Here is a 21,796-nt window from a genome sequence, read left to right on the forward strand (position 1 = left end):
ATAGGACTCTGTTGTTGTTTTCAGTATCTCTTAATCTCTTTTTGAGATCTCTTACTTCTTTTTTAGTTGTCTCTAATTCATCCTCAATCTTGCTAATTCTGTCTTCAGCCTCATTGATTCTATTCTTTCTGCCCTCTACTGCTTTCTGGAGTTCATCTATTTTGTTGCCCTGCTCTGATACTGTTTTAGCTTGTTCAGCTAGTTGCCTTCTTAGCTCAGCGATTTCAGCTTTCAGCTCTCTAATAACCATGAGATAATTAGAATTTTCTTCCATATTTTCATTTGTTGTTCCTGAATTTCTGATTACAATTTTTTCAAATTCTTTACTCACTCCTGTTATTATTTCCTTAGCTAATGTTTGGATGTTGAACTCGTTGTTTTGTGCTTCACCCTCTGGAGGACTTTTAGCTGGACTCTTGTCCTGGTTCGAGTCTCCAATATTTTTTCTTGTTGTTTTTACCATTTTATATAAGTTAACAGTTTTTTCAATCCCTGAGTTGGATTTCAGTGGTGTAAAAGCCTTTTTTTTTCCCCTGTAGGTTATGGGAGCCTGAGGGCTTTTAAACTATCAATAGGCTTCTTAGCTTAATCACTGACTCCTGACCAAGAGTGTGGCAGAGATAATCCATTGGTTATGCAAAGAGACTTTCACAGCCCCTCAGCTATGCCACCGAGTTATACGTCTTCTCCTGAGTTTCCCGGTTAGATCTCTGTACCCTGGTGTCCCTCCCTGTTGCTGCTCCAGATTCTGAGGGTAGTAGCCATGGAGACTCAGAGTTGCACTTGGTGAGTCTCTGGGGAGTCCTTTCCTCCCTTCAGCTGTCCCCTTGTTGGTGGAGCAGACTGGAGGTGGTGTCTCCACTGACAAACTGTCGAACTGTTAGCAGTCACTTAATCTCTCCTTAGGCCCCTCTCTCCTCTCTGTCACCAGCCAAGCGTATTTGTACTCACGGGTGATTTACTGGGTTTCTGTGGTCATTCTAGTCCTGTCTTGTTTCGGTCCGGGTGTTCTCCTTTGGTATTCCTTGTTGATCCGGGAGAGGAGAGGAGAGGAGAGAAAGCGATCTGCTGCTCGTAGCTCCGCCTCCAGCGCAAGATTATTTTTAAAGCCTTTCAGTTCAAAGGTAATCTACATTTGCCTTCAATGAACCTACAATATCAATTCTTTTGGCCAAAGTCATAATTTGAAGGTGACATTAAAAAATTTTATTGGTGATTTACAAAATTACAGGGGTACAATTCCACACAGTTCCCACCACCAGAATTCCCTGTCCCCATTTGCTTCACTGGAAACTGCAGTGATTCTCCCAAGGTCACAGATGTGGATTGACTATTATTTCTATATCTGTCTGTCTATCTATCATCTATCTAGTATCTAGATTCCTCCCCCCATTTTTTCTAAGGTCCTGCTTTCTCTTTCATTTTAAGGGTGACAAAAATTTTGTTCTCCCTATGATATGTTTGATAGAGATGTTTTCTTAGTGGAATTGAGTTTTATTTTTAATAATGAAGCTATGTCCTTATTATATAGTTTTTCTTTTTTTTTTATTGGGAGATTACTGTTTTATAGTATAGTTGTTGGCTTATGGGTACAATTTATCATTTCACCAAGAAAGGTGTCTGCAAAATACTCTCACCACCAAAGTATGTCCATCAATATGTACCAGCCCCACCTCCAACCCCACCTGTCTCCCTATCCTTCTTCCCCAGAGTCCTTTGCTTTGCAACAATACTCCAAACCAGGTCAACTTTCCTTTGTTTCCCCTTTCTGTTCCTGTTTCTTAAATTCTGCCCGTGAGTGAAATCATTCCATATTCCTTCTTCTCTTTCTGGATTTTCTCGCTTAACATGGTTCCTTCAAGCTCCATCTGAGCTGAGGTGAAGGAGGTGACTTCAGCTGAGTCATAGCCCATTGTGTATATACACCACAGCTGACTCAACCACTCATCTATTGTTGGACACCGGTTGCTTCCTAGTTTTGGCTATAACAAATTGTGGTGTTATGAACATAGGTTTATGCAAATCTTTTAGGATGGGTTTCTTAGGATCTATCCCCAGGAGAGGAATTGCAGGGTATAGGATAGGTCCATTTCTAGCCTTCTGAGAGTTCTCCAGACTGCTCTCCACAGGGGTTGGACCAACTTACATTCCTATGAGCAGTGTAAAAGGGTTCCTTGCTCCTCCACAACAACTATCCTTTCTGATGTGTGACATTCTCACAGTAGTGACATGGTACCTCATTGTTGTCTTTATCTGCATTTCTCTGACAATACTTGTCTGTTGGACCTTCGGATCTCTTCTTTGGTGAATATTCTGCTATCTTCTCCCCACTTTTGAATGGGGTTGTTTGAATTTTTAAAAATTTTTTAAAAAGTATTTATTTTCCCTTTTTGTTGCCCTTGTTGTTTTATTGTTGTAGTTATTTATTATTGTTGTTCTTGATGTTGTCATTGTTGGATAGGACAGAGAGAAATGGAGAGAGGAGGGGAATTCAGAGGGGGGAGAGAAAGATAGACACCTGCAGACCTGCTTCACTGATTGTGAAGCGACTCCCCTGCAGGTGGGGAGCTGGGGGCTTGAACCAGGATCCTTATGTTGGTCCCTGCGCTTTGCTCCACCTGCACTTAACCCGCTGCGCTATCGCCCGACTCCTTGAATTTTTTTCTTGCTGAGTTTTGTAAGCTCTTTGTACATTTTGGTTATTTCCTTTTTGTCGATGTATGGGTTATAGGGGTTTTTAATGTGCTTTATTAGAATGACATTTTCCTCTGCCAGAATTTCTTCTTAGTATCATTACCATCTCTCCTGGAAATATGGCTATCACTCCCTTATCATCATCAAAATGTTTATTATTTTTATCATATTAGTTCATACATGTCCCTATATTCTAAGAGTTGTTAAATCTAAATTACTGAGAGCTCATGCATTTTAAAGTCTAATTTCTAGTGACCGTAAAGTTAACGGGAAAACCAAAATACTCTTTGAAATCAATGGGAAGTCTGTTCAGAAGGTATTTGTAAAGACAAAAAAATGAGCTTCAAGGAAGCAACTCCTGGAAGTTTGTTGTGAATTACCACTTGCACATATAGCATTTATAATCCATTTAAATTAGTTAGCTTTTTACTTTAAGCATATGCTCCTGCATTATGCATAGCCTGTCTAATTAGTCTTTGAACACTGTCCTTTCTTAATTGTTTTGTGATGATTAAAAGTAAAGTCTTTCTAGTATTTAACTTAATGCTTTTTTTTTCATTTCTATGACCTTTTTTTTGGCATAGTATTTGAATTTCTCTGAGTAGCTTACCATTTATTTTATGGTGTTGCTTTAGACATCGTTTCTTCATTTTTAAAATTTTTTTGTTAGTGATTTAATAATGATTAGCAAGGTTATAAGATAAGCAGGGGTACAATTCCATACATATATTCGCACCACCAGCGTTCTGTGCTCCATCCCCTCCCTTGGACGCTTTAGCCTTCTGGGAGTATGGACTCAGGGTCATTATGGGTTGCAGAAACTGGGAGGTCTGACTTCTGTAATTGCTTCCCCACTGAACATGGGCGTTGGCAGGTCAATTCATACTTCCAGCCTGTGTCTATCTTTTTTAAAAAATATTTATTTATTTCCTTTTGTTGCCCTTGTTATTTTGTTGTAGTGATTATTGTTGTTATTGTTATTGATGTAGTTGTTGTTGTATAGGACAGAGAGAAATGGAGAGAGGAGGGGAAGAGAGAGGGGGGGAGAGAAAGACAGACACCTGAAGACCTGCTTCACTGCTTGTGAAGTGACTCCCCTGCAGGTGGGGAGTCGGGGCTCGAACCAGGATCCTTATGCTGGTCCTTGCGCTTTGCGCCACGTCCACTTAACCCACTGCACGACTCCCTGTGTCTATCTTTTTAATATACTTTTTCAGGCGAGGTTAATGGTTTATAGTACTATCACTGACACAACCTCTCAGCTCTCCAGGATAGGTGTCTAGGTGTCCGGGAGACAATCTCTCCTCCAGCTTTGGTCCTTTCCCTCATCACACACCAGGATCCCACTGCTCCATCCCATTCCTTCCTCCCTTCCTTCCTTCCTTCCTCCCTCCCTCCCTCCCTCCCTCCCTCCCTCCCTCCCTCCCTCCCTCCCTTCCTTCCTTCCTTCCTTCCTTCCTTCCTTCCTTCCTTCCTTCCTTCCTTCCTTCCCCAGACTCCTCAGCTTTGGTGCAATACACCACTCCCAGACTAAATTTCACCTTATGTTTCCCCTGACTGTCCTGTAATCTTAAGTTCCATATCTTCAAGTTATGTTCAAGATACGGCGAAGGAGATGACTTCGCCACTAACTCTTTCTCTAGTGTTCCTACATTAAGCAGAGTTTTGTTTTGTTAATTGTGTGACTTCTTTGTTGGTTTGGGGACGAGTCCATTCTTTGCTGCATGGAAGGGGAGCACTACTCTGCATTTTGTAGGCATTCAGCTGCATGTCACTCCTTGTCAACAAGAATGTCCCCACTGGATATCCCCAGAGGAGGACAGAGGTCCCCTGGCAATGAGAGACCAGGGTGGGCAAAGTTGTTCTCTGCTGAGAGCCAGAGTCAGGGTGAGCTTTACATTGTGTTGCCACTTCCAACCATGACTTAGAAATGATTTGTTCTTGGAAACCTGAAAGTGAATAGCTCTTTATAACAAGCTCCTTTATTATAACAAATAGCTCTTTATATAAGCTTCTCACCTCAGTACAGAGACACTGCCCCAGCAAAGCCACATCTACTCAAATCTCACTCAACTACTTAGATATCTCCATGTGCTATTCTCTCTGCCAGGGACATCAAAAAAATAATTTTGGGGGGCCAGGTGATAGTGCATCTGGTCAAGTGCACATAATATGAAGCACAAGAACTTGCACCAAGATCGCACTTTGAGCCCCCAGCTCCCCACCTTCAGGTGGTTGCTTTGTAAGAGTGAAGCCGTTCTGCAGGTGTCCATCTTTCTCTCTCCATAACCACACTCCATTCTCAATTTCTTTCTGTCCCATCCAATAAAAATGGGGGAAAATGGCCTCAAGGAGCAGTGGATTCATAGTGCCAGCACCGAGCCCCAGCCATACCCCTGGAGACAAATAATAATAGTAATAAGAACACATTAGGAAACAAGAAAAAGCACAAATAAACAACCTGAGTGCACACCTTAAAGACCTAGAATAAGAAGAACAAAGGAACCCTAAAGCAACCAGAAGATGGAAATAACTAGTCAAGGCAGAAATAAATAACACTGAAAATAAGAAAACCATACAAAAGATCAACAAAAATAAATGTTGGTTCTTCAAAAGAGTGAACAAAATCGACAAACCTTTAGCCAGACTCACAAAACAAAAAAGAGAGAAGACTCAAATAAAAAAGATTGTAAATGAAGGAAGGAGATATCATAACAGACACCACAGAAATTCAACATATCATGTGAGGCTTCTATGAACAACTATATGCCACCAAGCTAGAGAACCTGGAAGAAATGGATGAGTTCCTAGATACCTACAAACTTCTAAAATTAAATAAAGAGGAACTAGAAAGTATGAACAGGCCCATCACAGCTAATGAAATTAAAACAGTTAATGAAAACCTTTCCAAGAATAAAAGTCCTGGACCAGATTGTTTTACAAATGAATTCTACAAAACCTTCAAGGAAGAGTTAATACCTCTACTTTTAAAAGTCTTCCAGAAGATTGAAGACACAGGAATACTCCCTTCTAGCTTTTATGAAGCCAGCATCACTCTGATACCAAAAGCAGACAGGGACACAACCAAAAAGAAATCTACAGACCAATATCTCTGATGAACATAGATGCTAAAATATTGAACAAAATTATAGCCAGCCAGATACAGAAATATATTAAAAAGATGGTTTATCATGACCAAGTGGGGTTTATCCCAGCCATGCAAGGTTTATTTAATATACATAAATCAATCAATGTGACCCACCACATCAATAAAGGCAGGACCAAAAACCACATGGTCATATCAATTAGATGCAGAGAAAGCCTTTGACAAAATACAACATCCCTTTATGATCAAAACACTACAAAAAATGGGAATAGATGGAAAATTCCTGAAGATAGTGGAGTTTATACAGCCAACATCATACTCAGTGGTGAAAAACTGGAAGCATTTCCTCTCAGATCAGGTACTTAACAGGGCTGCCCACTATCACCATTATTATTCAATATAGTGTTGGAAATTCTTGCCATAGCAATCAGGCAGGAGCAAGGAATTAAAGTTTTACAGATCGGAAGAGAAGTCAAACTCTCCCTTTTTGCCAATAACATGATACTACACATAGCAAAATTTAAAGAATCCAGCAAGAAGCTTTTGGTAATCATCAGGCAGTACAGTAAGGTGTCAGGCTACAAAAATAACATTCAAAAGTCAGTGGCATTCCTTTATGCAAACACTAAGTTGGAAGAACATGAAATCCAGAAATCAATTCATTTTACAATAGCAACAAAAACAATAAAATGTCTAGGAATAAACTTAAAGAAGTAAAAGACTTGTATACTGAAAATTATGAGTCACTACTCAAGGAAATTGAAAAAGACACAAAGAAGTAGAAAGATATTCCATGTTCATGGCTTGGAAGAATTAACATCAGTAAAATGAATACACTACCCAGAGCCATCTACAAATTTAATGCTATCCCCATCAAGATCCCAACCACATTTTTTAGGAGAATAGAACAAATGCTACAATTTTTTATCTGGAACCAGAAAAGAGCTAGAATTGCCAAAACAATCTTGAGAAGTAAGAACAGAACTGGAGGCATCACACTCCCAGATCTCAAATTGTATTATAGGGCCACTGTATTCAAAACTTCTTGGTACTAGGACATGAATAGATCTGCTGACTAGTGGAATAGAATTGAGAAGCCAGAAGTAAGCCCCCACACCTATGGACATCTGATCTTTGACAAAGACGCTCAGACTATTAAATGGGGAAACGGGAGTGTCTTCAACAAATGGTGCTGGAAAAAATGGGTTGAAACATGCAGAAGAATGAAACTGAACCACTATATTTCACCGAATACAAAAGTAAATTCCAAGTGGATCAAGGACCTGGGTGTTAGACCAGAAACTATCAGATACTTAGAGGAAAATATTGGAAGAACTCTTTTCTGCATAAATTTTAAAGACATCTTCAATGAAACGAATCCAATTACAAAGAAGACTAAGACAAGCATAAACCTGTGGGACTACATCAAATTAAAAAGCTTCTGCACAGCAAAAGAAACCACTCCCCAAACCAAGAGACCCCTCACAGAATGGGAGATCTTTACATGCCATACATCAGACAAGTGGCTAATAACCAAAATATATAAAGAGCTTGCCAAACTCAACAACAAGAAAACAAATGACCCCATCCAGAAATGGGGAGAGGACATGGACAGAATATTCACCATAGAAGAGATCCAAAAGGCTGAGAAACACATGAAAAAATGCTCAAAGTCATTGATTGTAAGTGAAATGCAAATAAAGACAACAATGAGATAGCACTTCACTCCTGTGAGAATATCATACATCTGAAAAGAAGAAGAAGGAGAAGAAGGAGGAGGAGGAGGAGGAGGAGGAGAAGAGACTGTGCTCCTTTAATTCTGGATGTAAAGGATAGGTTCACTTTTACATCACTGTCTTCATTTTGATAACCTTACATCATGTTGATACTCTTTCATCCTGCCACCTCTTAAAGTCCTCAAACTTAAGTTTCAAAAACATAGATTATTCTCTATCCTGTTGGTTTTATTCATATTTGGTATGAAATCCTCCTAGTAAACTTTTTATTTCCTTTTAATTTTTTGCTACCAGGTTTATCCCGGAGACTGTGCCTGCATGGTTCCACCGTTCCTGATGGCCATTTCCCCTCTCTTTCTTTCTTTTTGATAGAGGGTAAGAGACAGAAAAGGGTGAGAAAGTGGGAGAAAGAGAAAGAGAGAAGGACATCCTTATATAGGTGGGAACCAGGCACTTGAGCGTAAGTCCTCAAGCACGGTAACCTGTACACTCTAGTGGCTGAGCCTCTACCTCATCCCTTCCGGAAAACTCTTACTTTGCTTTCAAAGTCCTTCTCAGATGGTGCACTTCCTGCAATCTTTCTTAGGATGACTCCTCTTTTCCATGTGGAATTGTTTATATAGTTTTTGATTTGCACTGCACATCCTCATCTGTGTAACATGCTATGTCTACAGTGTGTCTAGACCCTCTGAAGTAACCTTTCTCTAAGGCCAAATCCATCCATCTCTTAAGCTGCATCACCAGAAGTTTGCCACTCGTTCATCTGTCGATTGTGATAAAAGGTGGTGTGTTTCATAAGTTGTACTCAATCCTTCTATGATAATAACCAATATTTATTGACTTCCCTACCTACCCACCCTTCCACTCAATTCCCTCTCCAGATTCCAGCATACTGAGCTCCTGCTTCTACATCAAACCTCATTTTCCTTGTGCTGTAATACCTTTATTCATTTATTCAAATCGCCTGGCGTGTAAGGCACTGTGGGTCTGGCTGTGGCTTCTAATGCTGTGTTTTGCATTTCAGTATCTTTTCGCAATGCACTTTCATGCTGTGAGTCCACTTTGGAAGGGACCAAGTTTGGGAATTCATCTGGAGACACTGATGAGGACTGTAAGTCATTATGAGTAGAAATATCAACTTCCAAGAAGTGGGGAGAGGTAGTAACTGTTTAATTTTTTTAAGTATTAAAAGTTATTATCTTTGCCCTGGCTCCCCACCTGCAGGGGAATCGCTTCACAAGTGGTGAAGCAGGTCTGCAGGTGTCTGTCTCTCCCCCTCTCTGTCTTCCCCTCCTCTCTCCATTCCTATCCAACAACAATGACATCAATAACAACAATAATAACTACAATAATAAAAAAACATTATCTTTATTTTTGGATAAAGACAGCCAAAAATCTGAGGGGGGGATAAAAAGAGAGAAAGAGAGACAGAGAGAGAGAAAGATCTGTAGCACTGCTTCAACACTCACAAAGCTTTCCCCTAGCAGGTGGGGACCTGACCCACACCAAGTGTTCTGTTTTGTTGAAGGTGTCTTCATCTCACAATCCAGTCTGGAAAAATTTAAAAGTGTGGGAAAGGGGTGGAGATGAGAGGGTTCGACGTGTCCTTTGTGATGGTGTGAAACGTGGAGCTGCCTTGTCATCTTGTCTAAGCACAGACTCTTCTAAGGCCTGAGGGTATCAGACCAATGTTCCTGCTCGAGACATGATGCCTGTGATCTACCAGATCTGTGGGGGGAAGAAACAGAACGAACTCCAGGTTAGCATACTTTAGGCTCCTTGCTGTCCATCTCTCCTGTTCTTACAATCATGGGGAAACTCACCAGGTGTCCTGTTGGAATATATGTATATGTATCTCCCAGAAAAAGAAGTCAGGTAAGAGGAGATGAGATAGGAAGCAGGTGTTGTTGTGTACTTGTCCATGTCAAATTGATCTTTAAATGACACCTATAGAGGAATTTTTTCTTCATCCACTTCTTTTGGTAAACAACTGTTTTTCTCTCTGTTGAAACATTACGGAAACATAAGCACTGTGAAAGGTGTTATTTGTGTGGAACTCTATCCATTATTTTCAAAAGTATATCATTTGGGGGGGGGCTGGGGCGACAACATAATGGTTATGCAAATAGACTTTCGTGCCTGAGGTACCAAATGTTCCAGGTTTAATCCCCAGCAGCTCAAGTCACTACCACAAGTCAGAGCTGAGTAGTGTTCTGGTAACCATCACCACCACCACAAAACTTCTGAATGAAGAGCTTAATTAGCAGTTCAGCATGTTTCTATTCCTCCAAACTGTCAGATGAAAATCTTTTTTGCATTTCCAAGTTTCAAAGTAGGGAGAAAATCATGCTTCACTTTTATAATAATGTTTAATGCTCCATGAGCGTTTACAAATAAAGCATGTCTGTTTAATGCGCTGTGAGCCTTTACAAATAAAGCATGTCCTTAATCTGTTATTTGATCCAGGCAAATAGCTCAGCAGTAGAGCAGAGGACTTGCATGCAAGAGGTCCCAGTCCCAATTTTTATTTATTTATTTATTTTATTTGCTACCAGGGTTATGGCTCTAAGTTGGTGCCTGCACAATGAATCCACTGCTCCTGGTGACCTTTTTTTTTTCTTTTCTTTATTTGATAGGACTGAGAGAAAAACTGAGAGGGGACAGGGAGATAGGAAGGAGGTGGAGATAGACAGGGAGACGGAGAGATGCCTGCAGTACTTGCTTCACTGATGATGAAGCTTTCCCCTGCAGGTGGGGAGCAGTGCTCGAACCTGGGTCCTTGCATATGGCAGTTTTAATTCCTGTCTCTATTTATGTTAGTGCTAGATAGGGCTCTAGTTCCCCTTTCTCTCCCTCTCTCTCTTTCAGAACTAAATAAAAGTAAAGAAATCTTTAAAAGCAAATGCACAATTTAATAGTTTTAAAGGTTATAAAGCCTTTTCTTGGAGATTAAAGGAAATGTTAGCAGTAAGAATTGAGGGGGCCTTTCTTTTCACATAACTTTGATAGTCTTTGTATGCGGAACTTAGGGATCAGTGAGCCCACAGAGAATAATCCAGGTTCTTGGAGATGTTTATGCTCAGCAGTTGGAGAAGACACGCCCTCCTAGTAAGGTTATGGAGGGTCCTGATGTCCAGCTAGGATTTTCATGTGAGGATGAGACAGCAGAAAGAGATTCAAGTGGTAAAGAGAATAAGTGAAGGCAAGACTGGTAGCAAGCTTCCAGCTAGAGCTGGCAGCACAGTTAGCATGCAGTCTAGTGTAAAACCCAATGAGGAAGAAGACGACTGAGCAGAGAGTGGACAGATGTGGAGACCATTTATGCCTTTATACTCCTTCATTTTCCTTACAACCAGTGGCTCTGTTTCGCAGTTTCTGACGTCTTCACTGAACAGGAGATCAAGGTTGATCAAGACTCTGACTTCACTGATGAGGTAGTGACTGCAAATGAACAAGAGAACAGACTCATTTCAATTAGGCAGCCCTCAAATACTGCACATCATGAGGAACTTGCCCAAATGCCATGACTGCATCTTTTACTGTCCTGTAGATTGTGCTCCAACCTGGACACTGTGGTTCAACCATCTATGCAATACCTTAAACACAGAGTCCAAATAAGAATTATTAACTTGATCGCCTAAACTTTTCTCTTTTTTCTCCATAAATAACTAATAGGCACTGTTCCAGACACGGAGAGATAGGGCAGTGAATACAGTAGTCTTTGATGGAGTCAGTGGTCCTGTGGAAGGTGTTATTTGTAACAAATAACAAAGCAAATAGCAAAGAAAATGTACACAGCATATAAATATACGATACTAAGATGCAAAATGAGAAGAAAAAGAGAGAGAGGATGCATAGGCTCAGGTTAGAGTGGGAGAGGAGGACTCCACTTCAGATAGGAAGGTTGGGACGGTCTTTCCAAAAATGGCTGTATTTTGTATTGGTTTAGCATTGGTTCACAGCAGTGTGTCATTTCAGTGGTAGGATCTCCCACCTAGATGTATGTCTACGTAAAATGACACCCTCACCTGATGGGTAGGCCTTTTACTAAATTATAATAATTGTTTTTAAAAAATCTTTATTGTCGACAGTAAAATACAATAGCTTGTACGTGTGTAACTTTTCTGTTTTCTAAAATATTTTTATTTGTTTATTATTGGTTAGACACAGAAAAAAATTGAGAGGGGAGGGGGAGATAGAGAAGGACAGAGACAGAAAGACACCTGCAGCCCTGCTTCACCACTTGTAAAACTTTCCCCCTGCAGGTGGGAACCAGGGGTTTGAACCTGCATCCTTGTGCACTGTAATGCATGTGCTTAACCAGGTGCGCTACCACCTGGATCCTTAATTTTCCACATAACAATTCAACCCCCACTAGGTTCTCTTCTGCCATCATGTTTCAGGACTGAAACCTTCCCCCCTGCATCCCAAAGTCTTTTACTTTGGTGCAAGGCACCAACTCCAGTCCAAGTTCTGCTTTGTGTTTTCCCGTCTGTTCTTATTTTTCAACTTCTGTCCTATAGTCATCCTTTTGTTTTCTGACTTATCTCACTTAACATAATTTCTCCAAGTTCCATCCAAGATGAGGTAAAGAAGGTGAATTCACCATTTTTCATAGCTGAGTAGTATCCCATTGTGTATATATACACCACAACTGACTCAGCCACTCATCTGTTGTTGGACACCTGGGTTGCTTCCTAGTTTTTACTATTACAAATTGTGCTGCTGTGAACATAGGTACACACAAATCTTTCTGAATGGGTGTGTTTTTTTTCTTTAGGATATATCCCCAGGAAAGGAATTGCAGGGTCATAGGGTAAGTCCACTTCTAGCTTTGAGAGTTCTCCAGACTGCTCATCATAGGGCTTGAACCAGGTTTACATTCTCACCAGTAGTGAGGGAAGGTTCCTTGTGCAGGCCTTCTAGATGAGGTGCTTCTAAGCAGAGATCTGAGTCATTGAGTGGGAGGAGAGAAAAGAGGGATATTCTTGGGGAGTAATAGGAAGGAGATCATCACAGTAAGAGTGAACAACAGGGAAGGGCCTGTGAGGAAGGGAGTGAGATGTACTTAGACAGGTAGCTGGGGATGCCATTGACACTCATGGATGTGATAAGATGTCCCACCAAGTATGATGGGAAAACATTGGTGGGTACTGGTGGGGCATGCCATGATTGAACTTGTGTTGGTAGGCTCATCCTGACTTCCATAGGTGATGTGTGTGTGTGTGTGTGTGGGGGGTATCCTTTTTCATCCCAGCATCACTTTTTTGAGGAAATATTGATTTACAAGCTCTCTGTCTGCACAGGGTACATTTCACATTTCCTTTTTTTTTTTTTAATTTCTTTCTTTCTTTCTTTCTTTCTTTCTTTCTTTCTTTCTTTCTTTCTTTCTTCCTTTCATTGCCATCACAGTTATCACTGAGGCTCAGTGCCAGCACTACAAATCCACCACTCCTGGAAGCCATTTTTCCTTCTTTCTTTCTAATTAGGACAGGGGGAAATGGAGAGAGGAGGGGGAGAGAAAGATAAATACCTGCAGACTTGCTTCACTGCTTGTGAAGCGAACCCCCTACAGATGGGGGGTGGCTTAAACCCAGGTCCCTGCACTTGGTAATAAGTGTGCTTAACTGGGTGCACGCACACCCCACCCCCTCCACATTTTCCCAAGATAGGAATTGGTACATTTCACCCTCAACCATACTAGAAGAATCTAGGCACCCAAACTCCAGTTGGTGTTCCTTCAGTCCCTCTCTGAGTCCCCAGTCTGTTGTAATAGATTACATAGTCCATCGAGGTTTCACTCTGTATTGTTCTAAAGAATAATAAATCCCTTAGACCATTAGGGTGTGACAGCACCTGTTGTGTGTCTTTTCTGCCCTATCTCATTCACCTCATTCCCCTGATTCCATCTGTATTGTAGCCAAGGAAAGCATGTTACTCTTTCTTACAGTATTCCATCATGCATATATGTCACAACTTCTTTAACCACTCATCTGTTGTTGGACATTTGGGTTGATCACAAGTGTTGGCTGTTATAAATAGTACTGTCATGGACATGGTTGTGCACAGACAATCATAAGTGTGTCTCTGTTCTTTAGATAGATGCCCAGGAGAACAATTGCTCACCCTATGGGAGACTGGTTTTTAATGTTTCCAGGCCTTTCCAAACCATTTTCCACTGGGGCTGCATGTTTCGTTGATGGGAGGTTATTTTGAGTCCTGCTACTCCATGATGGTGTTTTGAATTGGGGTGGTGGGGGTGAAGTTGAATAGGACTGAAATTAGGAATACATTTTGAAAATATGTTTATTTACTTATTTTTTATTTACTAAACTAAGCTGTGAAAAGAATGTTGAGAATGACTAAAGACTTTGGCTTAAGAATCTGGATGAATGAACAGTTGGTCTGTTCACACAATCAAGATCAGGAAGTGGGCAAGTATTGGGGGCATTGCCTCCAGGTGAACTGAGTTCCTTTAAATTGGTCCTCAGGTGTGTACATGGGGGCATCCATGGAACCTTTGACTCTGAATTCCAAGGAGGAGGCTAGAGTAGGGGATGCAAATGGGGGACAGATGGGGCCCATAAGATAGCTCAGCCCCATGTACTGAAGCGACCATCTCCACTCTGTCTCTCCGCCTCTCTCTACCTGAAGTGGTAAAGTTACAGTGATGATAAAAAAAAAAACACCCCAAAACGGAACTGTTGACTTATCTACACTTGGCATTCTGTTGTCTGATACTTACTGCTTTACTTCTTCAGTTCTGGTGGGCAATAAAGGTCACATTCTGTATCAACTATACATAAAACATGTTAGACTTCTTTGTCCTCTTTAAAATCCACCCTCCCACCATACAATGTAAACTTGCTGTTTATTACCTAGCTTAGAGTTTGCTCCCTCTCTCCCCTCTCTTCCTCCCTTTTTCTTCTCCTTTCTCCCTTCTTTCCTTCCTTCCTTCCTTCCTTCCTTCCTTCCTTCCTTCTTTCCTCCTTTCCCTCCTTTGCCTTCCCCTCCTCACATCCTTTCCCCTTCCCTCCACTTCCTCCTTCCTTCCTTCCTTCCTTCCTTCCTTCCTTCCTTCCTTCCTTCCTTCTCCTCCTTTCCCTCCTTTGCCTTCCCCTCCTCACATCCTTTCCCCTTCCCTCCACTTCCTCCTTCCTTCCTTCCTTCCTTCCTTCCTTCCTTCCTTCCTTCCTTCCTCTTCCTTCCTTCCTTCCTCCCTTCCTTTCTCCCTTCCTTCCCAGGCAGAGAGAATGAAAGAGACCACAGCACCAAAGCTTTCTTCAATATGGTGGGCTTGAACCTGGGTCATGCACATGGCAAAGCAGATCCTAAGGATCTGTTTCAGTTTCCTTCTTTGATTTGAGATATCTGAAGGAAGCTGAGACTTCTGCATACTGTTCTCAGTGATCACAGAGACAATTTAGTGCACCCTGAAGGTGCCAAGTGAACCACTGTGGAACATCACTAAGAGAAAAACAAACAAGCAAACCATTTGAAAAAAGTGTCTTTCAGCAGCTCTCCAGGCCAGCTCTCCTCTTAGTATCCCAAGCACTGGACAACACAGCAAGGTCATCACTTCAGAGGCGATTTTGACATAAGGGAGCTTGGATTATTTTCCATCTTTCAGGGTGACTTTTGGGGGACACCTTCAGGATGTACTCACTAGTGAAGTTCCAGGAGAATTTTTTTTCAGGGATTCAGTAATATCACCAAAGAGCTTTTGAGGACCTATTCTCCTGGAATCCTTCTACTTGAATCCTTGAATCCAACTTGAGAAATTCCTGGTGTTTGCCTTTACCTTTATAAAGAAAGTCCTCTTTTGGTGAAGGGTACACATCACTGTGTGTGTAGAGTGTTGAGAGAGGAGAGAGATGTGAGGATGACTTTTCAAGCATTTGCTCTATTATTTATACCTTTCTCATACATATAGACTGAAGAAGGTCAGACCTGCCTTTCAGTATTTGCTCAGAGTGATAGAATTGCCTCTCCCCTCATTCATTTTTCAGGCAGTGGGCACACTGGAGGCTGCTGGGTGGTTTTCAGTGGCGGTAGGGGGCCCTGTGGAATGTCCTTTATCTGATGGCAACGTTTTAATCACCTCTTTCAGCTGAGTGCCAGTAGCTGTTCATCTTTCTCTGTTCCCCACTTTTATAGTTTTATGGCAAAGAAGGCAGTCCCAGTTCCAAAGGTCTTTTGCTAGGTCCACTGAATGCTTACTCCATTAAGTGAAGACCACAAACACGTTACACTTTTTCAGCGAGAGGCCAATTTTGGAGATAAGAAGAGCTGGGAAATACTTTTTTCTCCTGTGGCTACTTGCCATGTGAAGGAAACTTAATTTTCTCCCCTGGAGGTTCTTTATTTTTCTCTTTCTTTCTGTTTTTTTTTCCCCCAGAAACAATTATCCCAGAGGACACCTCCTGAATTATGGCCTCCTTCAGACATGTGATTGTACTGTCTGAGTCATTCTGCTTTACCTCTGTAAAACTCACAGTTTTTTTTTATGTTGTCCTTCAAATAATAACTTACTTTATCATACCTGCTACCAATTTGTGAGTAGTACATTATTGCATTCTTTAGGCTTTTTTTTTAACTTCCAAATTTATGTTCTTAATTCAGAATTGAGGGTCACAGCTTAAGATTCTCTTAAAGCCTGAGCATAGACCAGATTGGGCAGTGTCATTTTGACAGGTGAAGACTTCGAATGAATGCCCATTTCTAGTCACAGCTCTCCAGTGTGGTAAATTCCTGGGGCACTTAGGGATGATTATTTAGAAAATGTGCTTGCTGCCTGCCACTGTGCTACCAAAATAAGCTAGTTGGAGGGGGCTGAGTGTTAGAAGACATTCCTGGGAAATATTTCATCAGGGCCACTTGTGACAAAGCATTCTTGAATTCTTTCTTACTACCTTCTTGCTTTTATCCCCAACATAACCCATTTGTCAAAAGAGCTGGGTCACTGAAGAAAAAAGAGAGAAAGAAAGGAAGAAAAAAAAAGAAGAAAGGAAGGAAGAGAGGGACTGAGAGGAAAGAAGGAAAGAAGGATGGGAGAGAGAAAGAAAGAAGGAGAGAAACTTCATCCTGTCGAGACACATAGTGGAAAACTTAATCTAAGCTGGAAGTTTATTCCAACCATTTTAGAACAATAATCTGGGATTAGTCTCACCAAAACACCAGGTGGATGGGTGTGTGTGTGTAAGGAGGTGGAGGTGGTGGTGGTGGTGAGGGGCAGAATCATTCTTTGTTTGAATCAGAAAATCTGGGGGGGTCCGAGAAAACAAACGTTTTTTTGGATCATAGTCCTGTGACCTTGAAGGAATGAAATGCTTTTGCCTTCTGATCCTGAGTCTCCAGCCCTTAAATGCATCAAGGTTCACTTCCCTGAGAAGGAGTTGGTGGCTTCAAAGACATTTAGTGGCACAGTAGTGTAAACGGACGCAGATTCTGATGGGCATCTTGCAGTTGGAAAATCCAAAATGCTTTTTGCTTCCCCACTGTAGGAATTTGGAAAAGGACTACATAGTCAACACTTTCCTTTAGTTCCTTGAGGGTAAGAACGTTTATTTCCAGAAAACAAACAAACAAGATGGGGGGAGGGCTATTGGCTGGCTATAAGACAGTGCTAGTTTCTGGCTGGAGTTACAAACTGCTTTCAGAGTGCTTTAAACCCAGATGCGAGGCTGCAGCCACTTTGCTGGGGGAAAAAAAGAAGTCCTTGATGCCGCAGGGATGAAAGTGACCGCAAGTCCAGGAGCGTGACACTAGGTTTCATTGGAGTAACCGCTCCAAGGATTGACTTCAGATATAGCCAATGTCAAGCTCCTTGATATTTGCAAATGAACCAGGGTGCTCACCGCAGGGGAGGAGGGAGGAGGAGGGAGCTGGCAGGACTCGGGGACCTAGTGGACAGAAAGGCAGGACACGGGCTGCACGGACTTGGGGGTGCAGGGTTCCGATGGATGGAGGAGCGTGTCCTTGAAGGTGCGGGCTAGGGAGGTGGTGGGATTAAATGCGGAGGGAGCGGCGGTTACCAGCTGGGGGTCCCGAGCCACTCCCCTGCGCACCCACGTGGGGACAGGGCTTCAGATCTGACCGCTTCCCCCCCAACCCCCGGGGTAGCGCCTCTCCCCACTCGCGCACCCAGTAACGGTTTCCGAACCTGCAGCATCGGACCTGCCCCCCCTCGCGTGTCTCTCTCCCCCCCCACCCCCGCCGGGCTCTCAAGAGCCGCAGTGCCCCGCCGTTCCAGAGGGGTAGGTAATCCGCCCCGGAACCGACGTGAGCGCCCCCGGGGCGGGGTCGCTGGAGGCGGCTGCAGGCTCCCCCCACACCATCCCTCTCAAATTCAAAAGGGGAGTCCCTCTGCACCTCCCTTGGGGGGGGGTATCTGCAAACGCACCCACTCTTCATTTTGCTCCTCCTCCCCAGCATCCCTGTGCAAGCTCCCTCTCCATCCTTCTCCCTCCTCCTTTGGCAGTGCTCCTCCCCCTCTCCTGCCCCCCCAGCCCCTCCTCCCGCCGCGCTGCTCCTCTCTCTCTCTCTCTCTCTCTCTCTCACACACACACACACACACACACACACACACACACACACACACACACACACACACACACACGCCGCCTCCAGCAGAATCGAGCCACCGGCTCTAGAGCTGCAGCCGCCACCGCCCCCCTCCCCACCCTCCTCCTCCTCTTCCATCTCGCCCGCCGTCCTCCCTCCCGCTGCTGCCCCATCCCAGCCCGCCAGCCAGGCTGGCAGGAGGGCGGCGGCGGCCCCACCATGAGCCCCGAGGGCGAGTCGACCGGCAGCCGGCGCCGCGGGGTGGAGAACCGGGACTCCCAGCCGCCCCCGCCGCCCGTAGAGCCCCGAGAGCGGGGCCCCGGCTGCCCGCCGCCCGAGCCCCCCGAGCCGCCCGCCGCTGCCGCTCCGCCGCCTGCTCCGCCCGCCCGCTCCGAGCTGCCGCCGCCGCCCCGGGACTCGGGGGACTCGGAGGGCTCGGGGGGCTTAGCCCGCGGGCGAGTCTCGGAGGGCGGCCCCGGGGAGCCCGAGGCCGGCGGCGGCGACCAGCCGGAGAGGCGCTCGGTGTGCAGCAGCCGCAGCAGCAGCAGCGGCGGGGAGAGGCGCGCCGGCCACCAGCACCAGCACCATCAGCCCATCTGCAAAATCTGCTTCCAGGGCGCCGAGCAGGTGAGCGGCGGGCAGAGGGGAGAGGGGAGCGGAGAGCTGGGCAGCGGGAGCCGGGAGCCAGGAGCTGGGCAGCGGGGAACTGGGAGCCCGAAGCCGGGAGCAGGGAGCGGGGAGCGGGGAGCCTGGCAGCGGGGACATGGGCAGCAGGGAGTGGGGAGCCGGGAGCTGGGCAGCGGGGAGCGGGGAGCCTGGCAGCGGGGACATGGGCAGCGGGGAGTGGGGAGCCGGAAGCCGGGAGCTGGGCAGCGGGGAGCGGGGAGCCTGGCAGCGAGGAGCTGGGAGCGGGGAGCCTGGAGCTGGGCAGCGGGGAGCGGGGTGCGGTGCAACCGGGAGCCGGGAGCTGGGGAGCGGGGAGCCTGGAGCTGGGCAGCGGGGAGCGGGGTGCGGTGCAGCGGTGAGCCTGGAGCGGGGAGCCGGGAGCATGGAGCCTGGCTCCCGGCTCCCGCGCGACCTTTCAGCACCACGGACAGCGCTTGCCACCCCCCCCCCTCCCCGCCCCCACCGCCCAGACCCGCCAACCTGAAGCTACTGGCCACTTTCCCCTCTCCTGTCTCTCTTTTCTTTTCTTTTCTTTTCTTTTCTTTTCTTTTCTTTTCTTTTCTTTTCTTTTCTTTTCTTTTCTTTTCTTTTCTTTTCTTTTCTTTTCTTTTCTTTCTTTTCTCTTCTTCTCTTTTCTCTTCTTCTCTTTTCTTTTCTTCTTTTTTCTTTTCCTTTCTTCTCTTCTTTTTTCTTCCCTTCTCCTTTCCTTTCCATTCCCCTTGCTCCCTCCCTTTTCCCTTTCCCTTCCCCTTCATTCCCCTTCTTTTTCTTTTTTTCCTGGAAGGCAGATCAGTGTCCTGGTGCCCTTTTCCAGGCTTCGGTTTCTTCTACACTGCCTCCTCCTTCTTTTTCCTTCCTCTCTCTTTCTTGGTTTTTGTATGGAGAACATTCCTCAGGTGACTGAAGGGTAATACCAGAAGTAGCCCTCCTGTGACTAGCTAAATGGGATTGAAGTCAAGACAGAAGCAAGACTATATTTATTTTATTTTATTTTATTTTATTTTATTTTATTTTATTTTATTTTATTTTTATACAAATGCACCCTGAAGCGAGATTGTGTTACAAAACAAGCTAAAGGGGTGGGAGGGGGTGTGGGGAGCTTGACCAAAACCGAATAGTTCTTCTTATTTTATTTTTTAGATTTTATTTTATGCACCCTGAAGTGAGATTGTAATACAAATACAAGCTGGGAGTGGGAGGGAGAGAAGGGAAGAAGTTCAGTCAAAACCAAAAAAAAAAAAAAAAAAAGAAAGAAAGAAAGAAAGGGTAATGTCTGATAACTTTAGAATTCAAACATGGAGTGAGTTTTACCCAAATAAATAGGATGGGCCTTGTGGCAGAAAATAGGGACATATTCTCAGTGTTGAGAAAAGCCTTTGTGCAAGAGAAACAATGCCTGTACTCTGACCTTGTCCAAGGAAGTCTATGGAGACAGCAGTATACTTTACATGTTGTTAGGAGCACAATTGGGACATGATAAACTCTACCAGAGGTGCAGCAAACTTAGCTGTGAGTAACCATAGAGGTAGCCGGGTAATGTATCACTCAAAAAACAAACAACAACAAAAAAAGTAGTTGATCTGAGAAAACATTGGGCTTGATATTTCTTTTATTCTTCTTCTTATTTTTATTTGGTGCCTCCAAGGTTATTGCTGGGGCTCGGTGCCTGCACTATGAATCCATTGCTCCTGGAAAAGCTATTTCTTTCCCCTTTTGTTTCCCTTGTTGTTTATTGTTGTTATTGCTGTTGTTGTTGTTGGATAGGACAGAGAGAAATGGAGAGAGGAGGGGAAGACAGAGAGAGAGAAAGATAGATACCTGCAGACCTGCTTCACCACTTGTGAAGCAACCCCCCTGCAGGTGGGGAGTCGAGGGCTCAAACTGGGATCCTTTTGCAGGTTCTTGTGCTTCATGCCATGTGCACTTAACCCACTGTGCCACCGCCCGACTCCCTAGGCTTGGTATTTCTTGAAGTAAGGAAGTTGTGTAAGAACTGTACATGCTTTCAGGAATACAATGCCCTAAGTCAATATTTATGATGCTACATTTAGAAAAAAAAAAAAAAGCAACAGATAAAAGCGTAGTGTTACTGCAAGCTACTTTCTGGGACGCCATGCAATTCTTCTTTAGCCCTGATTAAGAATAACTGCAGAGGAAATGCATCTGACCATCCACTTAAAAGTTATTAAAGAGATTTAATAGTACAGCTTCCCCCTAAGGGCACTTGGAACTATAGCTTGCAGACATTTTGTATGTTGGTAGAACATTTATGTCATAACTCTAAGCAATATCTTTGAAATAGTTTTAAGACTTTAGTTTCATTCCCATCTGAGGTATAAAAATTTAATTTCATGTTCTCAGATAGAGTTTAATGTTTGTACCCTTCTGGGTAAGTGGCTTTGAAAGAAATGGAAACAGGAGGAAGGAAGATTTATTTATTTATTTATTTATTTTAAATATAGATAGAGAGATCAATATTCATCCTGAGCTGTTTTTCTTTTTCAGGGCGAGCTGTTAAATCCCTGTAGATGTGATGGGTCAGTCCGGTATACCCATCAGCTGTGCCTGCTAAAATGGATCAGTGAGAGGGGCTCCTGGACATGCGAACTTTGCTGCTACAGATACCATGTCATAGCCATTAAAATGAAACAGCCTTGCCAGGTAAAATGCTTGTGGCATTTCTTTCCCCCAAATCATTTTGCAAAACTGGAGCCCACATTAGTCAAGACTTCAAAGAGTGTTTACCAATTCTACTTTAAGACCTTTTTTTAAAATATAGAAGTCAGAGTTGAATCAAGATTTAGAATTTGTACACATGTGCTTTGAGGGATCCGTTGCATTTTTTTTAACCTGAGAAACTCAAAAAATGTTTGATTCAAATGATTCCCTTTCTTCATTTGTTCGTTGATGAAATTGTACCCATGATCTTTATTTCTAAATGAGCAAGCTAGTTAAATGTCTATTGATTATACTCTTTAGAAAGGTTCCAGAGTTTACTTTAGTAATAGTTTGTTAATTTAAGCATTGAAGT

At 43.6% G+C, this 21,796-nt stretch overlaps 1 protein-coding gene and 1 long non-coding RNA gene across 2 annotated transcripts in view; both read left to right on the top strand.

The window, feature by feature from the left end:
* LOC132538590 (uncharacterized) overlaps positions 1 to 21,796 on the top strand; it is a 313,644-nt gene that overhangs the window by 66,758 nt on the left and 225,090 nt on the right. The window lies entirely within an intron of this gene.
* MARCHF11 (membrane associated ring-CH-type finger 11) overlaps positions 17,812 to 21,796 on the top strand; it is a 122,342-nt gene continuing 118,357 nt past the window's right edge. The window contains exons 1-2 of the mRNA XM_060191163.1: positions 17,812 to 18,726; positions 21,271 to 21,426. Coding sequence (XP_060047146.1) covers positions 18,319 to 18,726; positions 21,271 to 21,426 — 564 coding nt within the window. The 5' untranslated portion in view covers positions 17,812 to 18,318. The remainder of the gene's footprint in view (positions 18,727 to 21,270; positions 21,427 to 21,796) is intronic.

Source organism: Erinaceus europaeus, chromosome 5 (assembly GCF_950295315.1).
Source record: "Erinaceus europaeus chromosome 5, mEriEur2.1, whole genome shotgun sequence".
NCBI lineage: Eukaryota > Metazoa > Chordata > Mammalia > Eulipotyphla > Erinaceidae > Erinaceus > Erinaceus europaeus.